Below are 27,559 nucleotides of genomic sequence, written 5' to 3'. Positions count from 1 at the left end.
CCTGTGGGCCTCGACACGCAGGCTGCAGATTTGTCTTTTGCACGTGCATTTGTTTTGTATGCTTTGATCCAGTTTGATCCATATTTAGATACGTCAAAATGCTATATATAGGTGGCTCTTTCTGATTGTTGGGCTTGTGGGAGTAATATTTTTGTTTCCATACTGTTCTGCATGAATTACTTTTGTAACCAGAAAACAAATTTTTTTAGAGTGTGAATTTGGCTGGAAATGGAGTAAATTTAAGGAACCCGAAAAGTGAGTACCGCCTGCGGCCAGGGCATTGAGCGAAGTGCTGAAAAGGCAGAGTTAAGTAAGCCCTTGTCCCTGGCCTTCCATTGGCCGGACTAATATAATAGAGTGAGACAGATGCCATGGGGACAGCAAGAAAGGAAGATGCACTGAATGGTCGGATCACTTCATGGAAGTGATTGTGTTGTTTCTCTCCCTTTGCCCCCCCCCCCCCCGGCCCCACGACTCCAGGTACCGCTGGCTGCCCAGCAGGAGAGGAGGGGTGTCAGGATTCGGTGTGCCCCCCGCTAGCATGAGGCGAGCTGCAGACCAGAACGGCGGAGGCGGGAGACATAACTGGGGACAGGGCTTTCGGCTTGGGGACCAGTGAAGGAGCGGCCTCGGGCCGGCCCACCAGCCACTCCGCTCAGATGAAGTTTCCTCCCAGTGCTGGGTGTGCTTAACAACCAAGTTCTAGCAAACGCTGTTGGACCTGACCCACACTGAATGTAGTCCTTCAGTACAAGACACAATTTTTTAAATCCTGAAGAAAAATATAAGTGTTCCTCAAGTTTCGTGATTCTCATTCAAGTCCTTAGTGCTACGAAGAACAAATACCAACTGTGCAAATTTCAGAACTGACTATATTTTTTTGGTGTCTTCTCTTCCTTTTCCTTCTGAATAATGGGTTTTGACAGGTCCCGGTCTGCTGGCGCCAAGCAGGGCGTGTGGGGTTGGGTCACCAAACCCTTGACAAAGGGACTCTTACCTCTTTCTCGCACACACGCCTCCCTCCTTCTTTTCCCAACCCCCGCATTTGCAGCTAGAGGAGGTTGTCCATAAAATGGTTCTGCCTGTGACAAGCTCTCTTATTTATTGACTTCTGCCAAGGCTTGGTCACAAAGAACTTGTCTACCATGTTCCCCCCTTTGGTGGCAGAACTGTAACAATAGGGGAGAAGACTGGACCAGCGGATGGAGAGCTTCGTCAGCTTTTGGAATTGCTGTGACCTGATGTCAGGTACAACCATTTGCCACCTCTACTGATGTTTCTTATTAAAAAAAGCGCCACTGTGTCAGCCAGGGCCACAGATTGGTGTCAGCGAGGCATGAGGGCGGTTGCTAGGCATTTTTTTTTTCCTTAAGTGAAGTGATGAAAACTATAGTGGAGCTGCAGGGGGGCTAGGTGTGAACTGTGGTGGGCATGATCCCTTTGCATCTCGTGTAGGGCATACTGGTTTTGTGTGGACCCAGAGTAGTTTGGATTGTGTTGTGGTAAAAGTTCCAAATTGCATTTGCCACAGGGAGTTGCTCTCTTTGAGAGACACCTGGGCATTGATCACATTTCATTCTCCTTCTAGATACATGTTCATTGAATAGTGGAGAGGAGAACCTTATACCCTATTTAAATTGTCTGTTTCCCACCCCCCTCCGCTCCCCTTTTAATGGCCACGTGCTTCATTTAATCATGAGGAAGGTAAACTTCTCTGTACAGAGATCATATCTTAAGAGCTAATACAAGCGCATCTAGGTGAATCCCATAACTTTGGGTTGTAATGGCTTTAGAATAATTTTGTGTTTGAGGGTCTTTTTTTTTGAGCCGTGAATGTGCAAGTCACGAATGTACGTCAGACCAGCGTAAATACCCACAACTTCTTTTTCACAGGTGGGCTTTTCCCATCAGAGTTAGGCTTATCCCCCAATAAAGTTTTTTGAAGGCTTTGGTGTTTCACAGTTTCTTATTTTATGTTTTTACTCTGAATGCAGCCACAGGAGCAGTGTTGAGTGGCCGCCATACTTGGAGTCCGCTAGAAAGGCTTTGAACATTTTGATTGGTTTCTTCTCAGGAAACTTTGCGCTCTAACAGTATGACTCTACTTTGCCCCACCCTTAAGCGGTAGCGATGTGTGTTCTCCCAGGAAGTGGGGATTTGAAAACAGCTCGTTTTTAACAAAAGTTTGTGGGTACCTCTCCATATTTAATTTATACGGTAAGATGGGAAGCAGAGAGAATCTGAACCTTAACTGTCATATGTTTTTGCTGTTGACCTGTGGCCACAATAAAAATTTACTTGTAAACTTTTAGAAGCCATTATTCCTGTGATGTCGCACTCACACTCACCATACAGGGGCGGAAACTGTGCGTGTGAGAAGGTTCTCATGGTAAGTGAGCTCGACGCTCTTGGATGCCCTCTTGACACCTCACCTGCCTGCTAGCGGAAGCTTTGGTAAGGGTTACAGGTACTCTTCAGAATACCTGTGGTCAAGGCAAAACGTTCACTAAATTCTTCTCAGACACATTTAGGGAGCTGATAATTTTGTCTGGATGACCTGTCTTTTGGGGATAATTTCAGCTAAGCGAGCTATTTGAGATTTGACTTGGTGAGGCAAGACATGCCAGTGGATTCTCTTAATGAGTGAAATAAAAATCCCTATTTTGTATAAAGAACTCCCCTTTTGTAACCAAGCCTTTTTATTGGTAAAACTTGTAAATTAAAATGTACAACTTGACGGTTGCCTGCCTTAAGTTTCCACGTACCTACTCGGCTGCCTCTTTTAGATATGAGGTAATTTTTGGAACCCGTCCTCTCTCGGGCATTTAGGAGTGTCCAGGATTTGTTGCTCTTCCAGTGACACAGCCTGTTTAATACCTACTTCTGTTCACATCTCGGGGAATATCTGTAGGATTCATTCCTGGAAGCGGAATCTCTGGGTTTTGATTTTAGCAACCATCGAGTTAGGAGTCCTATCCAGTTGTGGTGTGCTTTATGGCATTTCTGTAGCCCATGGGTCCGACTCCTGGAACCCTGCAGAAGGAGTTTAATCCCCTTGCCATAGAAGAACCTAGAGACTAGAAGGCAGGTGCCATGACCTTAGTGAGCCTTTTTTTTTCTTGAGCATGAACCATCCACATTTGTATGCCAGGCCTTGGGCCCTCTTCATTCATCACAAGGTGGGGTGACGAGCAGGAGCAGTGCTGCACCCCTCTCCTGGTATTGGAGAAATTCCAGAAAGAAAGGAATGATCCTGCTTATTTCAGGGGACAGCATATCGCCAGTATCCCCGTGTTCTAAGCTGCCTTTGAGTAACATTGACCGAGTAGGCGATGCTGGTTGCCAGCGCTTCATTCATGGCAACTCTGTTTCTGAGGTCCCTTCCCCTTTAAAATTCTCAGCATTAACTTAATAGCAAAGCTTCACCTTGGGAAGAATCTAATCCTCTCTGTTTGGACTTCACACTGTTAGGATCTCGGAAGGCGGGGCGGAGAAAGCGTGCTTCCTGCCAGTTGACTTGTTTGCTCTCCAGAGTGTCACTGGGGTTAGGGGAGAGGATCATGTCATGTAGTTCCTTACATGTATGGTGAAAGCCCAGAACGGTTTTCCACACGATCCCCTTACCCTCCCAACTTCGGTAGGGGAGAATCCTGTTTTCAGCAGCATACCTGGGTCCCGAATGTGCCAGGTATCTCTCTGCCTCATGCAACGTAAGCCTCCAATCTATGCTTTCCAGTCTGCCTGTCTCGGAAAGTCACTTGGGATTTTTTAAGGGCGCACGTTTCTTGCATCGCTGTCATTCTGCATGTTTTTAAAGTTCCTGCTATTCAGCTGGGTTTGGGAACCCACTTGTGACATAGGGAGTATTATCCCCATTTCTCAGGTCAGGAAACCTCCGACTCAGAGTGGTTAAGGCACCTAAGATAAAGCAGCTACAAGGGGCCGAAGACCAGATCTGAACCCAGCTCTGAGTTAAGATCTCTGCGGCTTCCCTGCCGTTATGGAAACCAAAGTGCAGCATCTGGCATGAAGTGGCAACAGAAGATTCTTTTCTTGCCAGGCCAAAGGCAGGGCAGAACGTTCGGAGACTTGAGTTGGAGGTATAAATTAGCTTTCTCTCTTCCCTAAGGGGAATTGCCTTGTGATTTGCAAAGGGGAAAAAATTTTTTTTAACTATATAAATTACAAATATAAAACATTTTTATGTAAATATATTTATATAAATTATATCTATGATAAAAACTCGGTGTCTGTTGAGTAGTGCTTGGGCAGATGCAGTTAGGACCAGCTCCCTGTCTTCAGGGTGTGTTCTCTCTACTGGACGGGGTGATGGGTTGAGTAGGAATTTGACCTGTTCAGTGAAGGGAGAGAGCTAAAGGTCTGGTCTCCCAGGAGTCTTAGAGGACTTCTTGTTCATACGGGGGAATCCTAGTTCCCTGAAAGAGGATATTAGAAGAGGTTGGAGATCCTGGGAAGACTGGATTCAAAGTTAAGATACTTTTAAAAAGCAGTCGAGCAGCTTCTGTCTACAGTGGATAGTTATCCGCTAAGGGGTGTGATACTTGTGATTGGGGCAAAAGGAGACTCCGTATGGACTGAATGCAGGCGAGAACACTGGAAGACTAATGGAAGGTATAAATTTAGCTTTGTCTCCCCTGAGGAATTCCCCTGTGGCCTGTACAAATGCATATGCGCTTAGAAAGGAGAGACCTCCTACCGTGTCACCAGGGCCAGAATGACCCACAGGGAGTGTGGGATTGAATTCAGGTGCAAGGTTTAAAGATCACTCGGGAAATGTTTCTTAAGCTCAAGTTGTCACTGGAAGCCTTCATCTGACCTAGATGAATTTGATCCCTCTCTCTTCTCTCTCACCATGTTGCCCTTTTGCGGAGGTCTGGCACTGGTACAGTGAGTGTTCTTGTTAATTAAGGGCAGTCACTGTTAGCTTAAGGGAGACTTTAGATTTTGATCAAAACTGTCGTGATGCAGAAGTCGCAAACCCGGCTCTAAGGATGTAAGATGCATCTGTTACCACAGCATGCCTTCAACACCTGTGGGTGCCCAGACCTCTCAGTGGATGGGAGGGATTTGGACTTTTCCTGATCACTGCCACCAGTTAGGGTTCTTTGGTGACAGGTACCCAAAAACGACTCCAGTTAGCTTCAGCGAAAGAGAATTTATTGGAAGGATATATAGTACCTCACAGACCCCAAGGGGCTGCTGAGCCGCCTGGCCTGGAAGGGGTACCAGGGATTCAGGGATTCCAGAAACTAATCTGAACCACATCTGCTGGGCCAAATCAGCTCCATTTTTTATTCTATGCTTGCGTTCCTCCTTTTAGGGTTCAATTCTCAAGTCTTACTGGCCTACCTTTGACCTTGTGACTCTCCCATGACTAGGAATTGAGGGAAAGACATTTGACTGGCAGTCCCATTAAGACTCTCTGCAACGGGGGAGTAGTAATATTCAAAAGCAAATCAAAGTGCTCCTGCTTCATCAGAAGGGGAAGCAGATGCTGGACGCCTTGAAAAGCCCCGGTTGGCCCACTAGTGCCTTAAACCACATGTGGCCTTCTGGAAGAGTCTCTGGCTTTGCCTCATTGCAACCCAGGAACAAGCCTCTATTTCCCCCCATCTCCTCCCTCAAGTTCATCTCCAGAGCATTGGCAAGCAGTGTGGATTTTTGCTGAAAATTTGGGGGGAAGAAGGTGAAGAGGGTTGGCGTTGAACATCACAGGGATAAGTAAGTCCCCACACTTCTTGAGAGGAGAGACCGAGTCTGTGTGTGTTCACTCTCACATCCCCAGTACCTAGCACAAAGGTTGGCATGCACAGCCTTCTTGAGATAAATATTTGTTGAAGGGATGGATCCATTTCATAACCTAAATTCTCTTGAGCTGTCCGCTGGCTTCCTGCCTTCTCTCCATCCTTTCCCCATCTGGGTCTTCCAGTCCCCTCTGTCTTGGTCAATTTAGCTCTGGCTCCAAAACTCTACACTCAGCAAAATAAAAGCTTTGCAGTTAATCAGACCTACCCATCTTGGAAAGGCTTATTAAAGTTATTCACCAGATAAAGAGCAAGACTCTGGGTCAGGGAAGCAGGGGAATTCTGTGGCTAAAAAATTAAGACAATATTGAGCACCTCGCTGGCTCAGTCGGAAGAGCATGTTCATCTTGATCTCAGGGTTGTGAGTTTGAGGGTGTAAAGATTACTTAAAGAAATAAACTTTAAAAAATTAAGGTGATTTCATTATGTTTATTATTTCAAATTATTTCAAACAATATTTCAAATGTTTGATTATTACATAGTCCTCAAAATTCTGATATGCCCCCTGCAGAGGGTTGCATGGTGGCCCCCAAAAGATACGTCCATGTACTAGTTCCCAGAACCTATGAATATGACCTTATCTGGAGAAAGGAGCTTCGCAGATGTAATTAAGGATCTTGAGATGAGATCATCCTGGATTATTCCGGTGGGCTCTGAATCCAATGACAAGTGTCCTATAAGAGGCACACAGGGGAGGGACGCCTGGGTGGCTCAGTCAGTTAAGCGTCTGACTCTTGATTTCAGGTCAAGTCATGATCTCAGGGTCGTGAGTTCAAGCCCCATATGGGGCTCTGTGCTGGGCATGGAGCCTACTTGAGATTCTCTCTCTCTCCCTCTCTGCCCCTCCCCTCCTCTTAAAAAAAAAAAAGAGCCACACAGGGGATATTTGACAGAAGAGGGGAAGACGCAGACACAAGGAGGTGATGTGAAAACAGAGGAAGAGATTGGAGCAAGGAGGCCACAGAACACCCGATGTCACCAGCAGCTGGGAGAGGCAAGGAATAAAACTCCCAGAGAGCCTTCGGAGGAAGTGTGGTCCGGCTGACGCCTTGGTTTTGGACTTCTGGCCTCCACAACTGTGAGAAAATAAAAGTCTATTGTCCCATGCCATCAAGTTTGTGGTGATTTGTTACAGCAGCCCTAGGAAACTAATATCCCCCCTAAAGTGCTGTAATAACTTCCCAGCGACCTCCTCTCAGTTCCTTAAATGCAGGGTGCCCTTTCCGCTTCTCTCGGCTGGAACACTCTCAACTCTCTCTGGTCTAGATGGGGTATTGGTGATCATCTTTCCTCCCTTCGGGTGAGACAATCAAACTCTGCCCAAGACAGAGAGAAAGGTTGAGCACCACTATCCTTGAGATCACCTGGATGCATCTCTTCTTTGCTTCCAGAGGCCTTTAATTTAGAAGCCAACCATTAGACGTCTTTTCGCATTCCAGCCAGTCTCTGCGTCTGCCAGAGACCATCATCACTGGCAAACAGTACAGAAATGGAACTTTGGAATCCTTATGTAAGCTCAGCAGGCTACAGGGTGCCTCAGAGATTAGTCTAGATCCGATTTTCAAATGACCTTTAGGCATGGAACTCTTTGCTGTAATGAAATCTCAGATCCTAATATAAAAGACAGAAGTGAGGCTGATTTAAATTTGTTTAGCAAGAGAGGGGTCCCAGCTAGTGTTGTCACAACTTGCCCCTCGTTTCAGGCCCTTTTTGCTTCCCCCTTCTTTTTTTGCAAATCCTTTGAAATTTCCCCGACTTCTGTTGTTCAAAATGATTTTTCAAAGTTGGTCTCATTTTTTTGAGCCATTGCTACAGAGAACGGCTACTTTCCTAATCTTTGTTGGATTTTAGAGGACCAATAAATCACTCCCCTTTTCCTCCTCAGTTTGGAGCCAAGTGAAAGATACAGTTATTAGATAGAGATAAAAATGTTAGCTTCATTCTTTTTTTTTTTTTTTTTTTTGAGAGCGAGAGAATGAGAGACAGAGAGCACGAGAGGGAAGAGGGCAGAGGGAGAAGCAGACCCCCTGCTGAGCAGGGAGCCCGATGCGGGACTCGATCCCTGGACTTGAGGATCATGACCTGAGCCAAAGGCAGTCGCTTAACCAACTGAGCCACCCAGGCGCCCTTGTTAGCTTCATTCTTGAGAAAAGATGGATTGGAAGATATGTTACAGGAGTGTAGTCATGGAGATGTCCTAAAACGGAACCCCGGAATTTGAAAGACTGACCTCCCCATGTCATTGATACAGCGAAGCAAGGAAAGGAGTGTCTACTCCTATAAGCTTACCATGGGGAAGAGCCCAGAAGGTGGCTTTCCAGAGATCTAATGGGTTTCACAAGGGCTAAGCTCAGTTCCTTCCTTGACTCACCAATCATGAGTCTTCCCTTTGGGAGAAAAATTAAGAGTTTCTGGTTTACTTTTCCTTCCCGGGAAATTTACTCTCTGTGGCAATGCAAGGAGTGAGAAACCAGTATTTCTCCCTAAGAATGTTCACTTCCACTCCCATTTGCAAGGCAGAGAAGGTTCCACTTGGAGACCCAGGACCCAAAGGGCTTCTTTTGAAAGGCGTATTGTATGTGAGTCAGTCAGGTTAGATCGGTAGCTGTAACAAGCAATCACCAATTCCCCGCTGCACATCACAACAGAGATCTATTTCTTTCTTTCTTTTTTTTAGATTTTATTTATTAGAGAGTGCACAAGCAGGGGGAGTGGGAGAGGGAGAGGCAGGCTCCCCGCTGAGCAGGGAGCCCGATGTGGGGCTCAATCCCAGGACTCCAGGACCATGATCGGAGCCGAAGGCAGATGCTTCATTGAGCCACCCAGGTGCCCCCAGAGATCTATTTCTTGTGCAAATCACAGTCCAATGTGGGTAGGCAGGTGGGATGGTGGGGCCAAGAAAGGGGAGTGGAGAAGGAGTAGGGGGTTTTGCTCCATGCCGTTATTCAGGGACTCAGTGTCCTTTCAGTTAGTGCAAGCGTTTTAAACTTTTTTTGTCTGTCATGGTACGAACTATCGGCAACTCCATCATCTCCCAGGACCTCAGAGTACACTGAATCCTTGGTAGATGGTGAACACCTCGAGAAAGAGAGCGAGGGGAGGATCATGCGGGAGATTTTAGGGGCCAGGCGGAAAGTGGCACACGTCATTTCCGCCCACATGCTGTTGGCCAGCACTCAGCCATGTGGTCCCAACTACCCGCAAGGGAAGCTCAGAAACCTAAGCCTTCCTGACGGCCTAGGTGGAACAGCAAATGAAGCTGAAAGAACACAAAGCATTGTCGCAGCACAGGATTACATTCACATAAACACAGCCCAGCCAACCAACGCAATTCTATGGTCATTCTAATCTTTACTAAGAAGTCCAAAGAACAGATCCGCTACAATGCTGCTATTTTTGTTTTGTTTTTTCTAAATAAATATTGTTGGGACGCCTGGGTGGCTCAGTCCGTTAAGCATCCGACTCTTGATCTCAGCTCAGGTCTTGATCTCAGTGTCGTGAGTTCCAGACCCGCGTTGGCCTCCACACTGGGCATGGAGCCTACTAAATAAATAAGTATGTAAATAAATAAATAATAGTGAATATAATTGTATACTGTACATTTAGAAAAGTTCACACATCCTAAGTGTACAGCTTGATGAGTTTTTACAAACTGAACACATCTGTGTCACTAGCTCCCTGATCAGAGTACGACCTCTCCAGCCCCTGGAAGCCTTCTTGAACCCCCTGCCGGTCACCAAGCCCCCGAGGTAAGCCACCGTCTTGCCTTGTCACCACATAAATTGGTTTTTGCCTGGTTTAGAATATTCTATAAATGGAACCATACCCTACCTCTTCTCTTGTGTCTGGCTGCTTTTACTTTATGTGATGCTTGTGAGAGTCGTTCATGGTGTGTATAGTTGTATTGCTTTCATTCTGGTTGCTGTAGATCATTCCACAGTATGAATGCACCATGATTTACTCCTTGGTGCTATTGCTGATGGGCAGCAGGCTAGTTTCAGGCTAGAAGGAGCAGTGCTGCTGGGAACATTCCCCAGGCACATCTCCTGGGGGACATACTGACACATATATCTGTTGGGTAAGGCACCTAGTAGACCTAATTCTTAGAAGTGAGAATTGCCACAGCTCAGAGTACGTGCACATCCAGCAGTAGTAGAAACTAGCGGTTTTCCAAAGTGATCGTCCCACGCTACGCTCCCCCTGTGGCGTGGTGTGTGGGGGTACCAGCCCTCCGTTTTCTGCCTTACCCCAGCGCTTCTTAAAATCCTCATTCTGCTTTGCTCTATTTTGTCCCTCACACCTGAGGGTGTGCACGAGCCCCCGACGCCTCACCTCCGTGGAAAGTCCCCAGAGGGAAATTTTTGAATCTCCACTTTCCCCCTTTGCTCTCTTTCTCTTTCCTCAGCGAGGAAATGTGGTCGCTCTGAGCCCCTTTTCCGGATTCTGCATCCCTAAAACGTGGGCGCAAGCCCAGCAGGAAGCGAACCCGTGGAGAGGAGTGGGGGCGACGGTGGGAGGGGCTGGGGGCGGAGCTGAAGACATGGAGATAAAATTTCCTGTTAGGGGTTGGAGCTGGGAGCGCTCACTGATTAATGATGTCTGTATCTGTCACACAGAGAAAGGGAATTAAAGACAACCCTTAACATCATTAAGATGAAATACCTGGCGGCGCCTGGGGTCTGATTAATATTCACAACCACGTGGCGTGTGATCGGAGGGGTGAGCCGGGCACTGAAGAGGGGAAGTGACTCCCCTACACCCCCCCTGCCAGCCCCTTAGGGAAGGGAGGGCGGCAGGGTGAGGCCGGGCACAGGGCGGCTGGGCCTGCTGCAAAGGCACCTGGACACTAAGAGTCACCCCTGTGCTGGGGCCTTGCAGCGCTCTTGCCCAAAGGTCCCTGGTCACAGCTCTGCGTCCCCCGGTGGTCGCCCTGATTAATGCGCACCCCGGGCGGGCCCTGGGGCAGGAGACGGAGTCCAACGTCCCCCACTCTCTTGAGAAATGCATAATCATTAATCAACATTACTGGGCCCCACTCAGACTAAGTGGCTTCTTGTGATTAGGAATGGGCCCTTGAAAAATAAGAACGCAGTCTTTTAGCATTTTGAGTGTGTGCATTTGACAATGGCTTTCTTGATAGCAGTGGGGGGTTGGGAGGGGAGCTTGCTGCGCAGGGCCTGTGGGGTATGTGTGTGTGTGTGTGTGTGTTGGGGGGTGCAGGCCTGGCTTCAGGTTCTGAGGAACAAAGGCAGTTGGAGGAGTTATGGGTTTGGCCTCGGTGGCAGGAGCTTGTCGTCTTTGCGGGGTTAACTCCGGCGGGACACCTTTCCCCGGGCAGGAACTGGACTCTCCAGGAGTGCTGAGGGCAGTGGGGGCTGGCTTGCCACGGGGACTTCGGAGTCACAACTCACGACACCCGAATGCCCTAGCCAGAACGAAAGGATCCGGCTCCTGTCTTGGAAAATTAACTCGGGTCGTATGTGTAAATCATTTGGCTCTCCTCAGAAATGTTCGTTTCCCTTTCCTACCCAATGAACAGATTTCATCCTCACAATTGCCCTCCAATGGTTTTACTGTCCCCATGCGGCAAATGAGCCCCCCCGGGGCACCGAGGAAGCGGATCAGTCCCCTTCCCGGGGAGAGGCATCAACACCTTCTGTGTATATTCAGCACGGACTTGGGGGGGTTGGTCTGGGGGGGTGGTCTGGCAGCTGTGGGCAAAGCTGACGCTGCCCTCTACCAGCCTGGTGACCTGGAGCCACGTTTAGGATCTCACAGAAACCTCTGAGCTCTACTTTCCTCAACTGTATAAAGAGAAGAGGGAGACCCACCCCCTACGACTATGGTGACACCTCAGGGAGCTAATGTTTGGGAAGCATCTGGTACAGAGACTGTCCACAGCGATATTCGTTCGCCTGCCTTCTTCCCCTTTCCTCCAGCTGAGTCTTCGGTTTGACCGTCACAACAGTCTGATGGGATTGGTGCTATGGTTACAGATAAGGAAACTGAGGCCCAGAGGTGGTGACCCTGTCCGCCTGCCATGTCACACTTCAGCGAAGCCGTGGTAGTGTCCCTTAGCACCAGCCGTTGGGGGGAAAGATTTTTTTTTTTTAATCACTTTTTTTTCCTTATCAAAATCTGAGCCGGCCTCAGTTCTGCTCCCCTCATGTGACTGCCCAGCACAACAATGCACAGGAGCACCACCTGTGAGGATGCTGACTGCAGCATCATTGATCATAAGCCTAACCCAGAAGCACCCCCGTGTCCATGAGCAACAGAATGGGCAAACTGTGGCTTGCTCCTCCAGAGGAATACTAGACATCTGGGAACACAAGCAGAGCACTGCCATAGAGAGCAACATCAGGGACTCCAAGAAACGATGTCGCAGAGAAGAAGCCAGATGCAAAATAATATCTGCTTTGTGCTCCCATTTCTATACAATTCAAGAAGAGGCACCACGGAGCTATGCTGTTAGAAGTCAGGGTGGCGATTACATTTAGAGAGGGGGCAGGTTCTGGGAAGGCCCCTGGGGTGCACTGGGGGTAATAATGGAGGATGGTTCCCTTTATAAAAAATTCGTAGCCGCATATTTAACATTTGCATACTTTTTTAAAAAACTTTTTTTTTTAATTTTATTTATTTATTTCAGAGAGAGAGAGGGGAGAGAGAGCATCCAAGCACGAGCAGGGAGAGGGAGTGGGGCAGAGGGAGAAGCAGGCTGCCCAATGCGGGGCTCGATCCCAGGACCCTGGGACCATGACCTGAGCCGAAGGCAGATGCCCAACGACTGACCCACCCAGGCGTCCCATGTATACTTTTTATAAGGACATTACACTTTAATTTTCATGTTTGTGTCAAAAGATTGTTGGGTAAATCAGAGAATCTTGGGAAGGCTGGGGACTCCGGCCCGAGGCTGACCCCCTGGCACTGACATGCATGACCAGATCTGGTGAGGAAGTGCCCCCAGTGAGCAGTAGCGGGAACAGTCCCGCCACCGTGGCCCCGGCTGCGCCAGGAATTGGGTCTGCCTGCTGCGGGAATGCTGCTCTGGCGCGAGCACCCGTTCTCCGACCGACCGACCGAGCGGGCCTCACGTGGATGCTGCAAGGGCCTTCTTCCCTCACATCACTCGCTTCTGTTCCAGTGGCTCCTGCTGGCAAATCTGTGGAGCCCAAGCCCCACTCCCAGCTGCAAGGGAGCCTGGCTGGGTGAGAGCTTAACTTCTATTTTGAGGTCGGGGGCAGGAACTCCTCACACGCAAGGAGACTGCCAACAGGTGCAGGTCAGAAAGCACAGCCAGTGTTCCCTGTGCTCGGGGCCCTCAGAAGGGCCTTTTGGGGACATCGCCTTGTTCTAGCGGCCCTAACGGTGTACAGATGCTGTCTGCCGGTGCTCAGCGGGATACCTGCCCTTTTATCTTTTTCCCTCCCTGCCAACACGGAGAAACTACATTGTCCAGACTCTCTTGGGTCCCGGTTAGTATTTGCAAGCTAAAGGCACCCGTGTGTGACTGGGAGGCGGGAAGAAGGGAGAAGGGTCAGGGATGTCTGGGCTCATGGACTCTGGGTGATACCACTCTCTTCCCTTTGTGCCTTCAACCCTCCCACCACGGGTCATGAATTTTCTGTGGTCACCCACCCCCGTTTTCCTGAGGGACATGGACCTAAAGGTCACGGGCTGGGGTTCAGACACCTGGGTGTGTGCGGGCTGGCTGGGGGGAGACTCGAGCCTCGAGCACCCCACTAAGGAGGAGGGTCAGGCAGTACTTACCATGTCACAGGAAGGGCCCAAGCAGCGACTCCTCACTGGAAACTCAGGCTGGAGGCTCCCCTGGGCAACGCCAGAGGCCCACTGTGTGTGATGGAAATCAGCGTTGCTGGTGAACCACCGTCAGACGGACCCAGGGCGGCCCGCTCTCTGCCACCTCCCAGTGGCAGGCAACCCACCTTCTCTGGGCCTCTGGAAGTGAGAGATTAATACCTACCCCCAAGGGTTAGGGTTAGGGTTAGGGTTAGGGTTGGTGCAGGGGAAGCCCTTTGCAAATAGAAGGGAGTAGTTTTTCATGCAGAGGGAGCACTGTCCGCACCCCCCCCCCCCAATCAAAGGGCCCCTTCAGCTGAGGAGTGACCTTGGCTTTCTCCTCCTGCTGGCTGGAATCCATCCCTCAGTGGCTCCCACGAGAGAAGAGACACTCATGTGTTCACTTGGCCTGGCTCAGTCACAGGCCTGGTGCTGTGCTGGGTGCTGGGTGCTGGTGATACAGGGATGAAAAGGACTTGGTTTCTGCCCTGAAGGAGCCCTAGTGGGAGACACGGGCACGCAGTCTGTCAATTAAAGCTCCCCAGGACCTGGAGGTAGGATTGTGGGAAACTTCTAGAAGCAGAGATTTCTAAGCTGTGACCTGACCGCGGAGCAGGGGTTAACTAGATCAAGGAGCGGGGCTAGGGCCAGAGTGTCAGGTGGAGGTGACAGTGTTTGCTCAGGTCTGGATGCAAGAGGAATGGGGAGCTGGAGGCGAGTGTAGGCAAAGGGTGGGAGGGGGGAGCAAAGGGCTGGAGGGTGAGTGAGGCCAATCATGTCTTGCCAAGGGGATTGGACTCACTGGGCACACCGTCTGGCCCAGGAGACACACAGCTGACCCTGGGCCCAGCTGCAGGCTGATTTATAAGCTCCCAGTGGCAGGAGTGACTGTGTCACCTGTTCTGAAATCCGAGTCACGTCAGGCTCTGGGGTGAACGCTCTCTGTGCCTTTGTCCCGTGTTAACCTGAGCTGAGAGGAGAAGCTGCCCCTGGCGACCCTGGGGACTCTGGCCCTGACCCTCTGCCCCCCAGGGAGCAGGACAGGCCAGGACTGGAAGCCGGTGCCTCCTGCCAGGACCTTCTCCACCCTCTTCCCGCCTTTCACCCTGCTCCTGGTCAGAGGCCGATGCCCTCTCTCTTCATACTTGTCAGGCCCAGCGAGAGCAACTGCTGTGATTTTCCACCTGCCTTCCAGACAGGTGACTTTCGTAAGGAGACCAGAACAGGCTCACTGGATGTTTCTGTGGGACAACTGAAGGTTGTTCTCTCATCTGAGAGTAAAAACCGGTCAGCTCTGCAAGGAGAGGTGGATAGCAGTTCAGTAGAATTGAAAACGAGGAGAGAGAAAAATCTAAGCCTGTATCAGATTGATTCTGCTGAACCCCGCCTCCTACCGTCTCCTGTTTGTGGGTTACCCTTATGTGTCTCGCATCTCAGTTCTAGGAAGCCAACCGTGCCCCTGGTTTGAATCGATGCCCCTGCTCTGTTTTTCTAGTTCTCTCTGTGTAGATGTCTCACTGTGGCTGTTATTGACTTGTCTGCCTCCCGCATCAGACCGAGCTCATTTCGTTTAACAAGAGTGAGTCGGACACCTCCTATGTGCCGGACTATATAATTAGCTCCTGGGTGGTCAAGGATGAACTGGTCAAGGTCCTGCAGGGACCTGTGATCAAACTGAGGGCACAGACCGTGGGGCCCACTTGGGGCAGGGCCAGCATGTATCAGTTTTGTGTTCCTAGCCGTTAAAGGACTCGACACAAAGTAAGCACTCCGAAAGTGAATATCGTATGAGTGGTGTTGGCACTGAGGATGTATTTTTTGAATTTGGAGGACGATTTGTCCTTCATTATTCCTTGAGCTCTGAAGACTGCGCGTGCTTCCTGCTTGCTTGAGCCCATCAAAGATGAGATGACTGTGGTTTCTCATAACTTCTGTTGGGCACAGTATACCAGGGACAGTTAACCTCTTATGGCTCGGCGACGTTAGGAATAAGTGCATTCATGGCTCTACCAGAGACAACTTTGACGCATGGCTGCAGTAATCATGTGTATGGTTTAAAAAAAAAAAAAAGCTGGTTCTGGAGTCATAATATTTCAGTTTTGGTCCTGGATGTGTAACTAGCTAGAAGATGATCTTAGGCAAATTACCCACGTAAAACAAGAGTTGGGGGTGCTGGGTTAGATGAATTCCAACAGCTTGCATTTGGGTGTCTCTGAATCGATGGCTTGTTTACCTGGATTCCTGGCCAGAATCCACTTGAGTCCATTTGAACTTTTGCCTTCCTCAGGCTGGACCTCCTCAGGTGACCTGGCTATACCACGCCCTTGCAGGACTACCACTTCCCGCTGGGCGTGCTGCTGAAGGCAGTCAGCATCCCGGATGCCATGACATTTGAAACAGAAATGTGCACCCGAGTGGGTTTGCATCCCCCAGAGCCCCTCGCCACTGGCTTCTGCTTGGGCTTGGCCCCGGTAGACAATGGCAGGAGACTGGAGGGCCGGAGGAGAGGGGATGCCGCCTTTCTTCTTCATTTTCTCTTTCTTTGGTCATGTCACCGGCCACAGCTGCATCCGTGACTCCAGCCATGGTGCGAGCAATCCCTGGCTGCTGGTACAACTCTTTCCCTCTGCTGTTCCTTCCGCCCTGGAGGGGGTAATGGCTTCCCGCTGTTGCTAGCCTCTGGGTGCCTTGCTTGGCCCCTGAGCCCTGCCCACACCTGTGTGAGAGGTCCCTGCAATGAAGTCTCTTCTGTTGAACCACGCGTGGGTCCCTCTTGGGCTTCGGACCACCCAGCGCTATACCAGCCCCAAAACTCCATTATGCAGCCTTTATCTTCCTATTTTACACCCAAGGGAACCAAGGCTCGGAGAGTTGTGACTTGGCCCAAACTACAAGATTTGAATCACCTGGCTTCAGAGTCTGGGTCCTTCCTCCCCTGTTGTGCTCAGCACGTGAAGTTTCCATCTCCTTCCCTGTCTCCAGGCAGAGTGGCTTCTAAACCGTTTTGTTTTTCCTCTTTTTCCTTTCTGGCATCTTGGGATAGGATATGAGTCTATCTAGGTCCTTACTTTTATGTCTAGAAAATGTCAGTGTGCCTCCATGGACTCTTAAATCATCCATGTTGGCAATAATCGGTGTGAGTCGTTTGTTTAAACCGACTCCCATGATCGGCCCGCAGTCAGCTCACACAGGCAGGGAAACAGGCTTCTAAGGAGCTTTGTTCTGGCTGCAGGGATAAGGCAGGGATGAAAAAAGACAACTGACAGACTAATGCCCCTCTCTCTGACTCAGGGAGAATCCTGAGTCCTTGAGATTCGGCCTTGACCTTGGCAGCCAAAAGCCTCTCCCCTCATTTATCCCAAGGAAATAATCAGAGAAATGGGAGAAGAATGAATAAAGATCGAAGTGGCAAAACAACTGGAAACAACCTGTGTGTCCATCGGCAAGAGATTGGTTAAATAAATCATAGTCTGACATTGGAAATGGCTCATTTAAAAATCCACTAAAACTAAGCTACGTTTGTCGATGTGGAAAAAATGTCCAGAGCAAGTTGTGAAATGAGAGGAGCAGATTATAAAACGGTGTACATGGGCGGGGTGGGGGGGAAATGCCGTTTTTATAGAAAAGAATCTTTATTGTTTTGCTCTCTATCTCTGTAGCCAACCTGGCCATCCTACGGTCTCTAAACTTTAGGCCCATTGACTCCGGGGACTGCTTCCAAACACATCTGGCAGGGCCCATTTCCCCAGTCCTATGGGGGAACTCCTAGCCAGCCCTCAAGACCCGTCCAAAATGCAACTCCTCCTCCCTTCTTCCCGCGCTCTGCCCTGGAGTGCTTTGCTCACCACTGTGGCAGCTCCCACTGGGTTGGGATGAAGTTATTTCCTGTCTTCCTCACGAGTGAGGCCATGGTTGGATTCAGTTTCGGGGCTCCAGAGCTCAGCCCTAGTACATGCTCTGAACATGGTTGTCGAATCAATGGCTGACATCTGGTACCTCCCGATGTGTCACCTGGCGGAGATCACAACAGCTTAGGTCTCATTCCTGCCAGAATCCTGGAGGATTTGAGAATCAAGTCACGGACACACTTGCGCAAATGCGACAAAACAGTGTATCAATGTGAAAGACAAAGGCCGAGAAACTGTTTCAGATGGAAAGAGAGCAAAGAAGCATGACACGTAACTGCAAAATGTGATTCGGGATTGAATTCTGGAAACAAAAAAATGGTATAAAGGGCAATATTAGCCAGTTGGCAGACCTGGAGTATGGGTTGTATACAAGAAAGTAGTATTTTAGCAAGGATAATTTCCTGAATTTGATACCTGCACTGTGGTTATATTGGAAAACTGTTCTATTGGAATTCTGTATCATAAAAATGTCAAAGGTACAGGAAAATGGAGAAAATGGTATAATAAGCACCTGTATACTCATTACCTAGAGTTAACAATTGTTGATTTGCCATCCTTTGTTTTCTGAAGGATTTTAGATATTTACAAGTGAATTATATATAACTCATGCCATTTCACCTCTTCTTTGTGCATCTTTAAACAATAAGGACGTTTTCTTATGTGACTCCAACACCACTAGCATACCTAACGATTAACAATAATTTCCTTGTATCATCTAATACCATCCATATTCACATGTCCCCATTTGCCTCTAAATATCTCTTAGAGTTTGTTCAAACCAGGATCCAATCAAGACCATGTATCTATCATAACTGGTTGTTATAGAAGAAAAGCCTTAAATGTATGCCCTAGATCCTTATTTTCTTTATCTTATTCAATTCAATTCCTTCCTTCCCTCCCTCCTTCTCTCCCTTCCTTCCTTCCTATCTTCCTTCTTTCCTCCCACAATATTGATCAAGAGCCTTATGATGTGTTAGGCATTGGGGATGTAAAGATGAATAAGATAAGATCCTTGCCTTAGGGATCTCACAGCCTAATGAAGGAGGAAGAGTCACACAGACGGATAATTATAAAACAGTGTGTGAGAGCCCCGCTAGAGATAGATGCTGGGTATTCCACAGTTCTTTGCAACTTCTATCAAATGATGAGAAGGAAAAGGAAGAAAAACTGGTTTAGGAGGTAGTTGGAATAAGTAATTAAATGGAGCTGTTTTATAGGTCATGATGTAGATTTCAAATTCCCTTAATCTCCTGGTCCTTCATTCTTATGAGTAAACAGGGGTTGATCGTTAACAGCATTTGATACCCAGTTGTTTCAAGTCTGTTTTCATTTCTCTCCATGGCTCCTTGAAAGGCTCTCCTCAACCCCTGCCTCCATTCCCAATCAGCTTGCCATGACCACAAACATGAACGCCAGACTGCTCGGAAGGCTTACTGTCCACTCCCCTGGTCTGGGAGCCAGTGGAAGAATCCTCAGGGTCTATAATTCTTGGGGCATAGTCCCCACCTCTCAGCCCACGTGCTCTTTCCACTGCTGGAATGGGTCGTGAGCCAAGACAACCAGTTGAGGAGGCGCGAAAGCACTGTGGTTAGAAGCATGGGCTTTGGCCTCAGAGAACCCTGGGTTCAAATCCTGGCTCTGGCACTTGTTAGTTTCTGTGGCCTTGGCCACATTCCTCAATCCAATCTTTTTTTTTTTTTTTTAAAGATTTATTTATTTATTTGAGAGAGCGAGAATGAGAGAGAGAGAGTACATGAGAGGGGGGAGGGTTAGAAGGAGAAGCAGACTCCCCGCTGAGCAGGGAGCCCGATGCGGCACTCGATCCCAGGACTCCAGGATCATGACCTGAGCCGAAGGCAGTCGCTTAACCAACTGAGCCACCCAGGCGCCCCTCCTCAATCCAATCTTGAAGCAATCTTTCTGGAGTCTAAACTTTACTCCTTTGGGTGGGGAAAATGATGCAATTTTCACGTGCCCTGGAAGTCCTTCTTTCCTGGGGTCCTAGCCATTCTTACACAATATGCTCATGACCTGCCACACAAAGGAGTCAGAAACACCATGGAAAAACTTCTGGAACACACAGGGATTTAACAATCCCTTAAAGAGGAATTCATCCTGCTAAGGTCAATGCAGTCCTCAGCCTCCCCGGGTGGCTGGTGCTTGAGGTTTATTCACTTCTGCGGGGCAGAGGGTGCTTAGGGGACTGCGTCCAGGTACCCGGGCGTAGATGAGGGCGGCTGCCTTCCCAGAGCAGCTGGTTGGATGACCCCAAACAAAGGCACCCTGTTTCTCTAACAAAGCCATTGTGAATGTTGCTTGGCTGGCGGAGAGATGCAGAGTGATGGGTTCTGGATTTGGAGAAATATTCCTGCATAGACTGCTTTTCAGTTTTCACTGAACAGCAAATGGCAGCTTTTTTTTTTTAAGATTTATTTATTTATTTGACAGAGAGAGAGACAGCGAGAGAGGGAACACAAGCAGGGGGAGCGGGAGAGGGAGAAGCAGGCTTCCCGCTGAGCAGGGAGCCTGGTGCGGGGCTCGACCCCAGGCCCCCGGGATCGTGACCTGAGCCGAAGGCAGACGCTTAACGACTGAGCCCCCCAGACGCCCCCATTTGCTGCTCTTTAATAAAACACCGTTTATGGGCACATATGCTTCTTCAAAGTTCTTCTGGGGGAGCATGCTGACAATCTTTGCTCCAAAGCCGTCGAGCTCTTGTCCTCAAGTTTCTTGAGTTCCCTGCCATCCTGAAAAATCTCCCCAAAGCCTTCAGTTGAAGGTAAGGGTTTGGGAGCTGGAATCTGGAGACTTTTAAGAGGAGTATCCGCCCAGGCTCCTATCATCATAGAATCTGAGAGTTGGAATGAACAGTTGGTTGATGGTCATCTGGTCTAACCCCCCTCATTTTTCAAATAAGGAAACTGATGCTTAAAGAGAGACAGTGACCTTCTCGGCGTCAGACCTCCATTTGTGGTAAAGCAGGGGCCAGGATTCGGGGCTCCTGAATGCTGGGGTGGCCTTGCCATGGACAGTCATGTCCCTGGGGTGGATGGGTCACTGGAGAGAGATTTGGGGGAGAGAAGTGAGAGAATGTGGTGTTTGGTTAAAACTCAAGGAGGAATGACAGGTGAAAATGCTTGCCCATGTTTCTGCTGTTCCAGGACGCAGAATTCTTAGCAGACAGAACAGGATGAGCAAGTGTAAGACAAGCAGGATCCATGGAAATGGGTAAGAGTTTCATCCTATTGATAGCAGGACATGCTTTCAGTTGGTTTCCTGGTTTCATTTTGCATCTACTGCAACGACTTCATGGAACCCTATTCCAACTGTGACCCACATGGTCCAGTTCTAGAACCACTTACAGAAGCACAGTCCAAATAAGCCAAAACCTGACAAAAGGGAATTTAGCTTTTTTCTCATCTTTCTGAAAGACCGTGAAGCAGGTTTCCAGGTTTATAACTCGTTGGCAGTGTGCCTTCTATGCTGCTTAAGACTCTTGGCTGGTTTTCTTTTGTCTTACACTCTGAAGCTGTTCACTAATCAAAAGTTTGAAGAATTCTTTCCTTTTCCGCCAGTCCTACTGATTTCTGCTTCCTGAAGTTTCTCTCTTTCTCTCTCTATTCTTTATTACACAGGGTGATTTAACCTCCCTCCTTAAGTCCTTCTACTCCTCCTTTGACCCTTTTGCTGCCGTCCTTCTTTGCTCATTCCAGACCCTGCACCAAGAAAGTCTGGGAATTGGTCTCTCCAGGTGATAGGGAAGAAAGGAGAGTTAGGTTGTCAACTAGAGGTTCTCTCGGGTGCATTGGGTGAAGGGAAGAAGTTTGTGGACATTCATCTCTTTGATCCCATCATGGATGTTTCCCTGCAATTTTTTTTCTTTCAAATATCTTACTACCATCCCTAGTCTAATTAAACTTGTGATACTGCTGGTGCAGATTTATTCCTACAACACACGATTGAATACATGCTTGCCTTGTCCCTGCGGAGCTGGACTCTGTCTGCAAGGAGACCACAGGCTTACATGGCAGACAAACACAGAGACAGTTATAATACCAGGTGTCTAGAATTATAATAGAGACATGCAAGAGGGCTTTTAGGAGCACAGAGGAAGAAGCAAATGACTTGGCTGGAAGGGGTCAGGAGAGGATTCTTGGAGGACCTGAAATTCATTTGGGACTTGCCTGCATCAGGGGAGTTTGCCAGGTAAAGGAGGAAGAAAAGGGAAGTTCAGGTACCAAGAACAGCAGGTGCACGAGGCGAGAGAGCACTTGGAGGAGGTGGGGGACACTAAGTGGTCGAGGATGGGCTTGAACAGTGTGTGTGTGAGAGAGAGAGAGAGAGAGAGGGACAGAGGGACAGAGAGAGGGAGGGAGAAGTGGGATGGGGATACACTGGATGTGACATTGGGAGGTACAGGCAGGGGATGGAGCCAAGAGGAACTTGCCTGTAGAGCCCAAGAGCTTGGGCTTTTTTCTGTAGGCAGTGGGAGCCACTGACAGGGAGTTAGGAAGTGTGATCAGACTTAGGTTGTAGGAAAGGTTACTCTAGCTGCAGTCTGCAGAGCCAATGGGGCCGACAGAGGTGAGACTGGGGTAGGGAGAAAAGTTAGGAGGCTGTGCAAGGCAACAGGTGAGAATCTGGATGATGACAGTAGCAAGGGGGTGGTGGATGGGTCACTGGAGAGATATTTGGGGGAGAAGTGAGAGAACGTGGTGTTTGGTTAAAACTCAAGGAGGAATGACAGGTGAAAATTGTCCCCCCAGATTTCTGACTTGGGCAATTGGATGCTGCCACTGCCATTCACCAAGACAGGAAACATAGGGGCAGGTTATGCGGCAAAATACATGTGTGTGTTCCTTAAATTCCTGTAACTTAACAGTTTAACTTTATCTGTTTGGTTTCTGGTTTCTTTTTTCAAGATTAAAAAAAAAGATTTATTTATTTATTTTAAGAGAGAGAGAGTGTGAGTGGGGGGAGGGCAGAGAGGGAGGGAAAGAGAGAAAGAATCTCAAGCAGACTCCATGCTGAGCGTGGAGCCTGACTCAGGGCTCCATCTCAGGACCCTGAGATCATGACCTGAGCCCAAACCAAGAGTCCAACGCTCAACCGACTGAGCCACCCAGCTGTCCCTGGTTTCTGGTTTCTATTATCATACTACGTATATATAGATATATATAGATAATTATTTTTATTTTTTACATTTATTTATTTATTTACTTGAAAGAGGCTTTTAAAAAATTGTAATTCCAGTATAGTTAACATACAGTGTTATATTAGTTTCAAGTGTACAAGATAGTGATCCAACACTTCCATACATCACCTGATGCTCATCATGACAAGTGCACTCCTTAATCCCCATCACCTGTTTCACCCATCCCCCCACCCATCTTCCCTCTGGTGACCATCATTTTGTTCTCTAGAGTTAAGAGTCTGTTTCTTGGATTCTCTCTCTGTTTTTTCCTTTGCTCATATGTTTTGTTCCTTAAATTCCACATAAGAATGAAATCATGGGCGCCTGGGTGGCTCAGTTGGTTAAGCAACAACCTTCGGCTCAGGTCATGATCCTGGAGTCCCCGGATCGAGTCCCGCATCGGGCTCCCTGCTCAGCAGGGAGTCTGCTTCTCCCTCTGACCCTCCCCCCTCTCATGTGCTCTCTCTCTCTCATTCTCTCTCTCAAATAAATAAATAAAATCTTTAAAAAAAAATGAAATCATATAGTATCCGTCTTTCTCTGACTGACTTATTTCACTTAGCATGATACTCTCTAGCTTCAACCCAATCCTTTGTTTACATTCCTACTCCCACCACTTTCTGTCTCTATAGATTTGCCTATTTGGGACATTTCATATAAATGGAACCATAGCCAATACATTTTAAAATATAATCTAACCTGCCCCTGCATTTCCAGTTACCACTTCTGCAGACCTATGCTGGGCAGTGGGGTAACAGTATCTGTTTTAGTCAAAACTCATTTCCAAATGACAGTAACACAACTCCAACTAACTTAAGCAAAAGGGGGATTTATTGGCTCACATAACTGGGAAAGATGGGTGAACCTACATTTAGAATTCGCTGGATCTGAAAACTCAAATGATCTCAGACGTCTTTCTTCCCACTGCCCCCTCCCCCGCCTTAAATTTTTATAAACCTCAAGAAGGATGTTGATTGGTCCGGCCTGAGTCATGTGTGTACCCCTTGGACCACTCACGGAGGTCAGAGATGAGTGCCATGATTGGCTAGGCCTGAGTCACATTGACTCCCATGGCCAGAGGGTCCTGCCCTCGCCTGGTGCCACACCCGTAGCCTGCGGTTGGCCCGGGGGAAGAGCAGGTGCATGGAAGCCTTCCCCAGTGGGAAGGGGTGTGAGTGCTGTGGAAAGGGACGGGCAAGGGATGCCGGGAGGTACAAGCCACCGAGGCTCCGCACACTTCCTGACTAGAGGGGCGGCTCGCAAAGAGGAGGTTGAACAGCAAACCCCTACGTGGTCAGAACGAGATAGATCCTGTTGAAGTGAGTGCTGCAGGAGTTCAAAACAACAGGGCTCCCTGAGAGCCAGTGAGGGAGGTGTCTTCCTTAAACCCAGCTTCCTGTCACCCAAGATTGACCTTTATTTGCTCTGCTAGGACTTCAGCGAGGCCTGGAAGAATAGGGGATTCGGCAAGAAATGGGGTGGGGGATTCTAAGAGGGGAAACTGCATGGACACAGGGAGTGTTCAGCGACCAGCAAGCAGGCCAGTGTGGCCACAGGATGAGCTTGTGGAAGGAATTAGCGGATAAGTTGGGAAGTATGGACCTGCTCCCAGGTCTTGTGACCCAAATTCAGCTGTGGGAAGCAAGTCTGAGGTAAAAAGCTTCGAACATACTTTGTTTCACTTTGTATCTGTTTTATGTAATATTTGTTTTGGGAAATCCCAAACCACTTTTTGATTTCCCATCATAGAAGCAAATAACATAATCTTTGGCTGTTTTTCAGGTTTTTCCAAGTAGATAGTTGCTTCTGTTTTTTCATGACAGCGTTTGAATTAAATTGGTTGTTCAACACTGATGGTTTCTTCTTTTGTTACACATCGTAGACGGCTAGCTGGATTCCTAGTACTTAACACCCTGACATTGTCTACACTCCTTCATTTCTGCTTCTTGTGTCTTCCTCTCATTTATCTGTCTGGCAAACTCCTCCTGATGCTTCAAAATATAGATCAAGTCTCCTTGAAGAGGAAACAGACTATGCCTACTTTTTCTCTCACCTGGCAATTAGCACAGGGATAAATAAATACATGTGTGAGTGAAGGGGGATCTCCCTAGCATAAGTATGGCACAGACATTTTGTGTCGGTTATGAGTGTATTTGCTTGCAAGTATCAGACAAATTCAATGAGTGGTGGGTTAAACAAATAGAGATTTACTTTTCTCACATATCAAGATGTTTGGAAAGGGAGCCTTCGTCCACTGTTGGTGGGAATGTAAATTGGTACAGCTACTATGGAAAACAGTACGGAGTTTTATAAAAAAAATTAAAAATAGAACTAATCTACGATCCAGCAATTCCACTTTTGGGTATTTATCCAAAGAAAATAAAAACACTAATTTGAAAAGATATTTGTACTCCTATGTTCATTGCAGCATTATTTACGATAGCCAAGATATGGAAGCAGCCCAAGTGTCCATGGATAGATGAATTGGTAAAAATATGGTGTATATATAATGGAATATTACTGAGCCATAAGAAAGAATGAAATCTTGCCATTTGTGAAAACATGGATGGAGCTAGAGAGTATTGTGCTAAGTGAAATAAGTCAGACAGAGAAAGACAAATACCATATGATTTCACTTATATGTGCAATCTAAAAAACAAAACAAATGAACAAAGCAAAATAGAAACAGACTCATTGATACAGAGAACTGGTGATTGCCAGAGGGGAGGAGTTGGGGAGACAGGTGAAATAGGTAAAGGGGACTAAAGAAGTATAAATGTACAGTTATAAAATACATGAGTCACGGGGATGTATTTTACGGCGTAGAGAATATAATCAATAACATTGTAATAACTTTGTGTGGTGATGGATGCAACCAGACCTGGCATGGGGATCATTTTGTAACGTAAAAAAATATCAAATCATCATCTTGTACACCTGAAACTGATAGGCTATTGTATGTCAATTACAATCCAATTAAAAAAATAAGTTTGAAACTTTCATCTGTGGCATTGGTTTGGGGGCTCAGTGAAGCTCTCAGAAACAGTCTCAAGATCACCAGGGCATACGATGTCCGAAGGGGGAAAGGAGAGTGGCACCAGCCAGGCAGTCGCCTTCTGCGTATGTCTCATTAGCCATTCCTAGCTGCAAGGGAAACTGAGTTTCTCACCTAGGGTTGGGGTATGTTAGTGCTTGGGCAATATCTTGGTTCTGTTAGCAAGGAAGAATGAGGGGCTGGATATTAGCTAGGCAACCAGTGGCACCCACTGCATATTTCATCTCCTGTTTCAAGGTTAACAGATTCGAGGTGGAGTTCCGTGTTAAATTTTGTGAAAGTTTGCCCAAGCCCAGCAGGCAAAGGCACTTTGATTATTAATGTCTGTCATAGGTGTGGAATGGGGCATATGGTGTGCTTGGTGTATATTTGCCATCTTTGGTCCAGCCAATAGATTGATCTGTGTGTGAGACCATCTGTTTCCTCCCTCTACCCTTACCCCTCCTGCTCTGTGTGCCGGGAGCCAGACTCCAATGGGCTGGATCAACAGATCCCCTTGCTTTTGGACGTTCTGAATGGGTTTGGCCATGGAAAGGCAGTGGCAGGAGGGCAGAGGATGGGAGGACAATGATGTCCGGGTGTTTATTTCCCCGACTCCACCCCTGCTGGGTCATCATGGTTATTGAAGGCCACATCTCCTTTCAGGTAGCCTCCTCTGTACATCTGTCCTCTATGGGTTCCTGTAACTGCCCTATTTTCCTTACCCCTTCAGGCCAAGCGCCCTACGTCTTCCCTTGTTGGTTTCCCCAAACCCTGCCCACACCTTTGTAAACAATAAACTTTTAACATTTATTATTATTATTTTTTTACAATTATTTATTTATTTAGAGAGACGGGGCGGAGGCAGAGGGAGAGAGACAATCTCAAGCAGGCTCTGTGCCCAGTGTGGAGCCTGTCGAGGCGCTCGATCCTGTGACCCTGAGATTATGACCCCAGCCGAAATCAAGAGTTAGACGCTTAACCGACTGAGCTGCCCAGGCACCCCCCCCAAATTTTATTTTATTATTTTTTAATTTTTAAAGTAATCTCTACCCCCAACGTGGGGCTCGACTCACAACCCTGAGATCAAGAGTCGCACGCTCTACCGACTGAGCCGCCCAGGCGCCCCTGAACAATAAACTTTTAATAAACTCTCCCTAAATCACTCAGTTTCAGTGTTCCGTCTCTTTCCTGCAAGGATCTGGACCAAGGAAGTCTGTAACGCTTTGGGGGCTTGTTCTGGGTGGAAGTGTTTTAAGAGTTTACTGATGGCCATCTTTGTCTCCCCCTTCCTCAAAGTCAAGGGCAGTGTGCCTCCTCCACTCCGCAGGATACCTGACTTGCCACACGCTCTGGGATGCACAAAAGTCTTTTTTTTATTGATTTGTATTGATCAACCCCTCAGGGACAATGATGGTGTCTCTGCTGTGGTTTATAAGTACATCCAGCTGTGAGGCGCTCCAGCTGGGAGCTTTCAGGAATCAATAGGAGGGAGCTGACAGGCTGGTTCTCTCCAGACTGTACTGGGGCAAGCCAGGGAGAGCTGTCATTTCCGAGAGCTGTTGGTTGGAAGTGGCTGGGCGCCAGGTGGCCTAGAAGGACAAGGGTGCCCACACTTGGTGGACCACACGCCCTCCATCTTGTTCCTGCCTTTGCCTCCCAGCTCCCCAAGGCCTTGGAGTCTACATTCAGAGAACAGGCTCTGTGGCTTGCTGGAGGATTAGGGTTCTCCCCCTCCCCACCCCCCCCCCCCCCCCCCCCCCCCCCCCCCCCCCATCTCGGGGCAAGTGTGTTCCCT

The 27,559-nt window shown here is 48.1% G+C and overlaps 1 protein-coding gene across 3 annotated transcripts in view; it reads left to right on the top strand.

The window, feature by feature from the left end:
- DERL1 (derlin 1) overlaps positions 1–27,559 on the top strand; it is a 59,207-nt gene that overhangs the window by 24,832 nt on the left and 6,816 nt on the right. For 2 of the 3 annotated variants that reach the window (XM_044914658.1, XM_044914659.1), the window contains exon 8: positions 481–2,310. The exons of the other annotated variant lie outside the window; for it this stretch is intronic. In XM_044914658.1, coding sequence (XP_044770593.1) covers positions 481–619 — 139 coding nt within the window. In that variant the 3' untranslated portion in view covers positions 620–2,310. Of the gene's footprint in view, positions 1–480; positions 2,311–27,559 lie in introns of those variants that run through there. 3 annotated transcript variants of the gene reach the window in all.

The sequence above is a fragment of the Neomonachus schauinslandi genome, chromosome 4 (genome assembly GCF_002201575.2).
Source record: "Neomonachus schauinslandi chromosome 4, ASM220157v2, whole genome shotgun sequence".
NCBI classification, from domain to species: domain Eukaryota; kingdom Metazoa; phylum Chordata; class Mammalia; order Carnivora; family Phocidae; genus Neomonachus; species Neomonachus schauinslandi.
The sequence above is the reverse complement of the archived record's forward strand: the minus strand, read 5'-3'. Positions and strand labels throughout refer to the sequence as shown.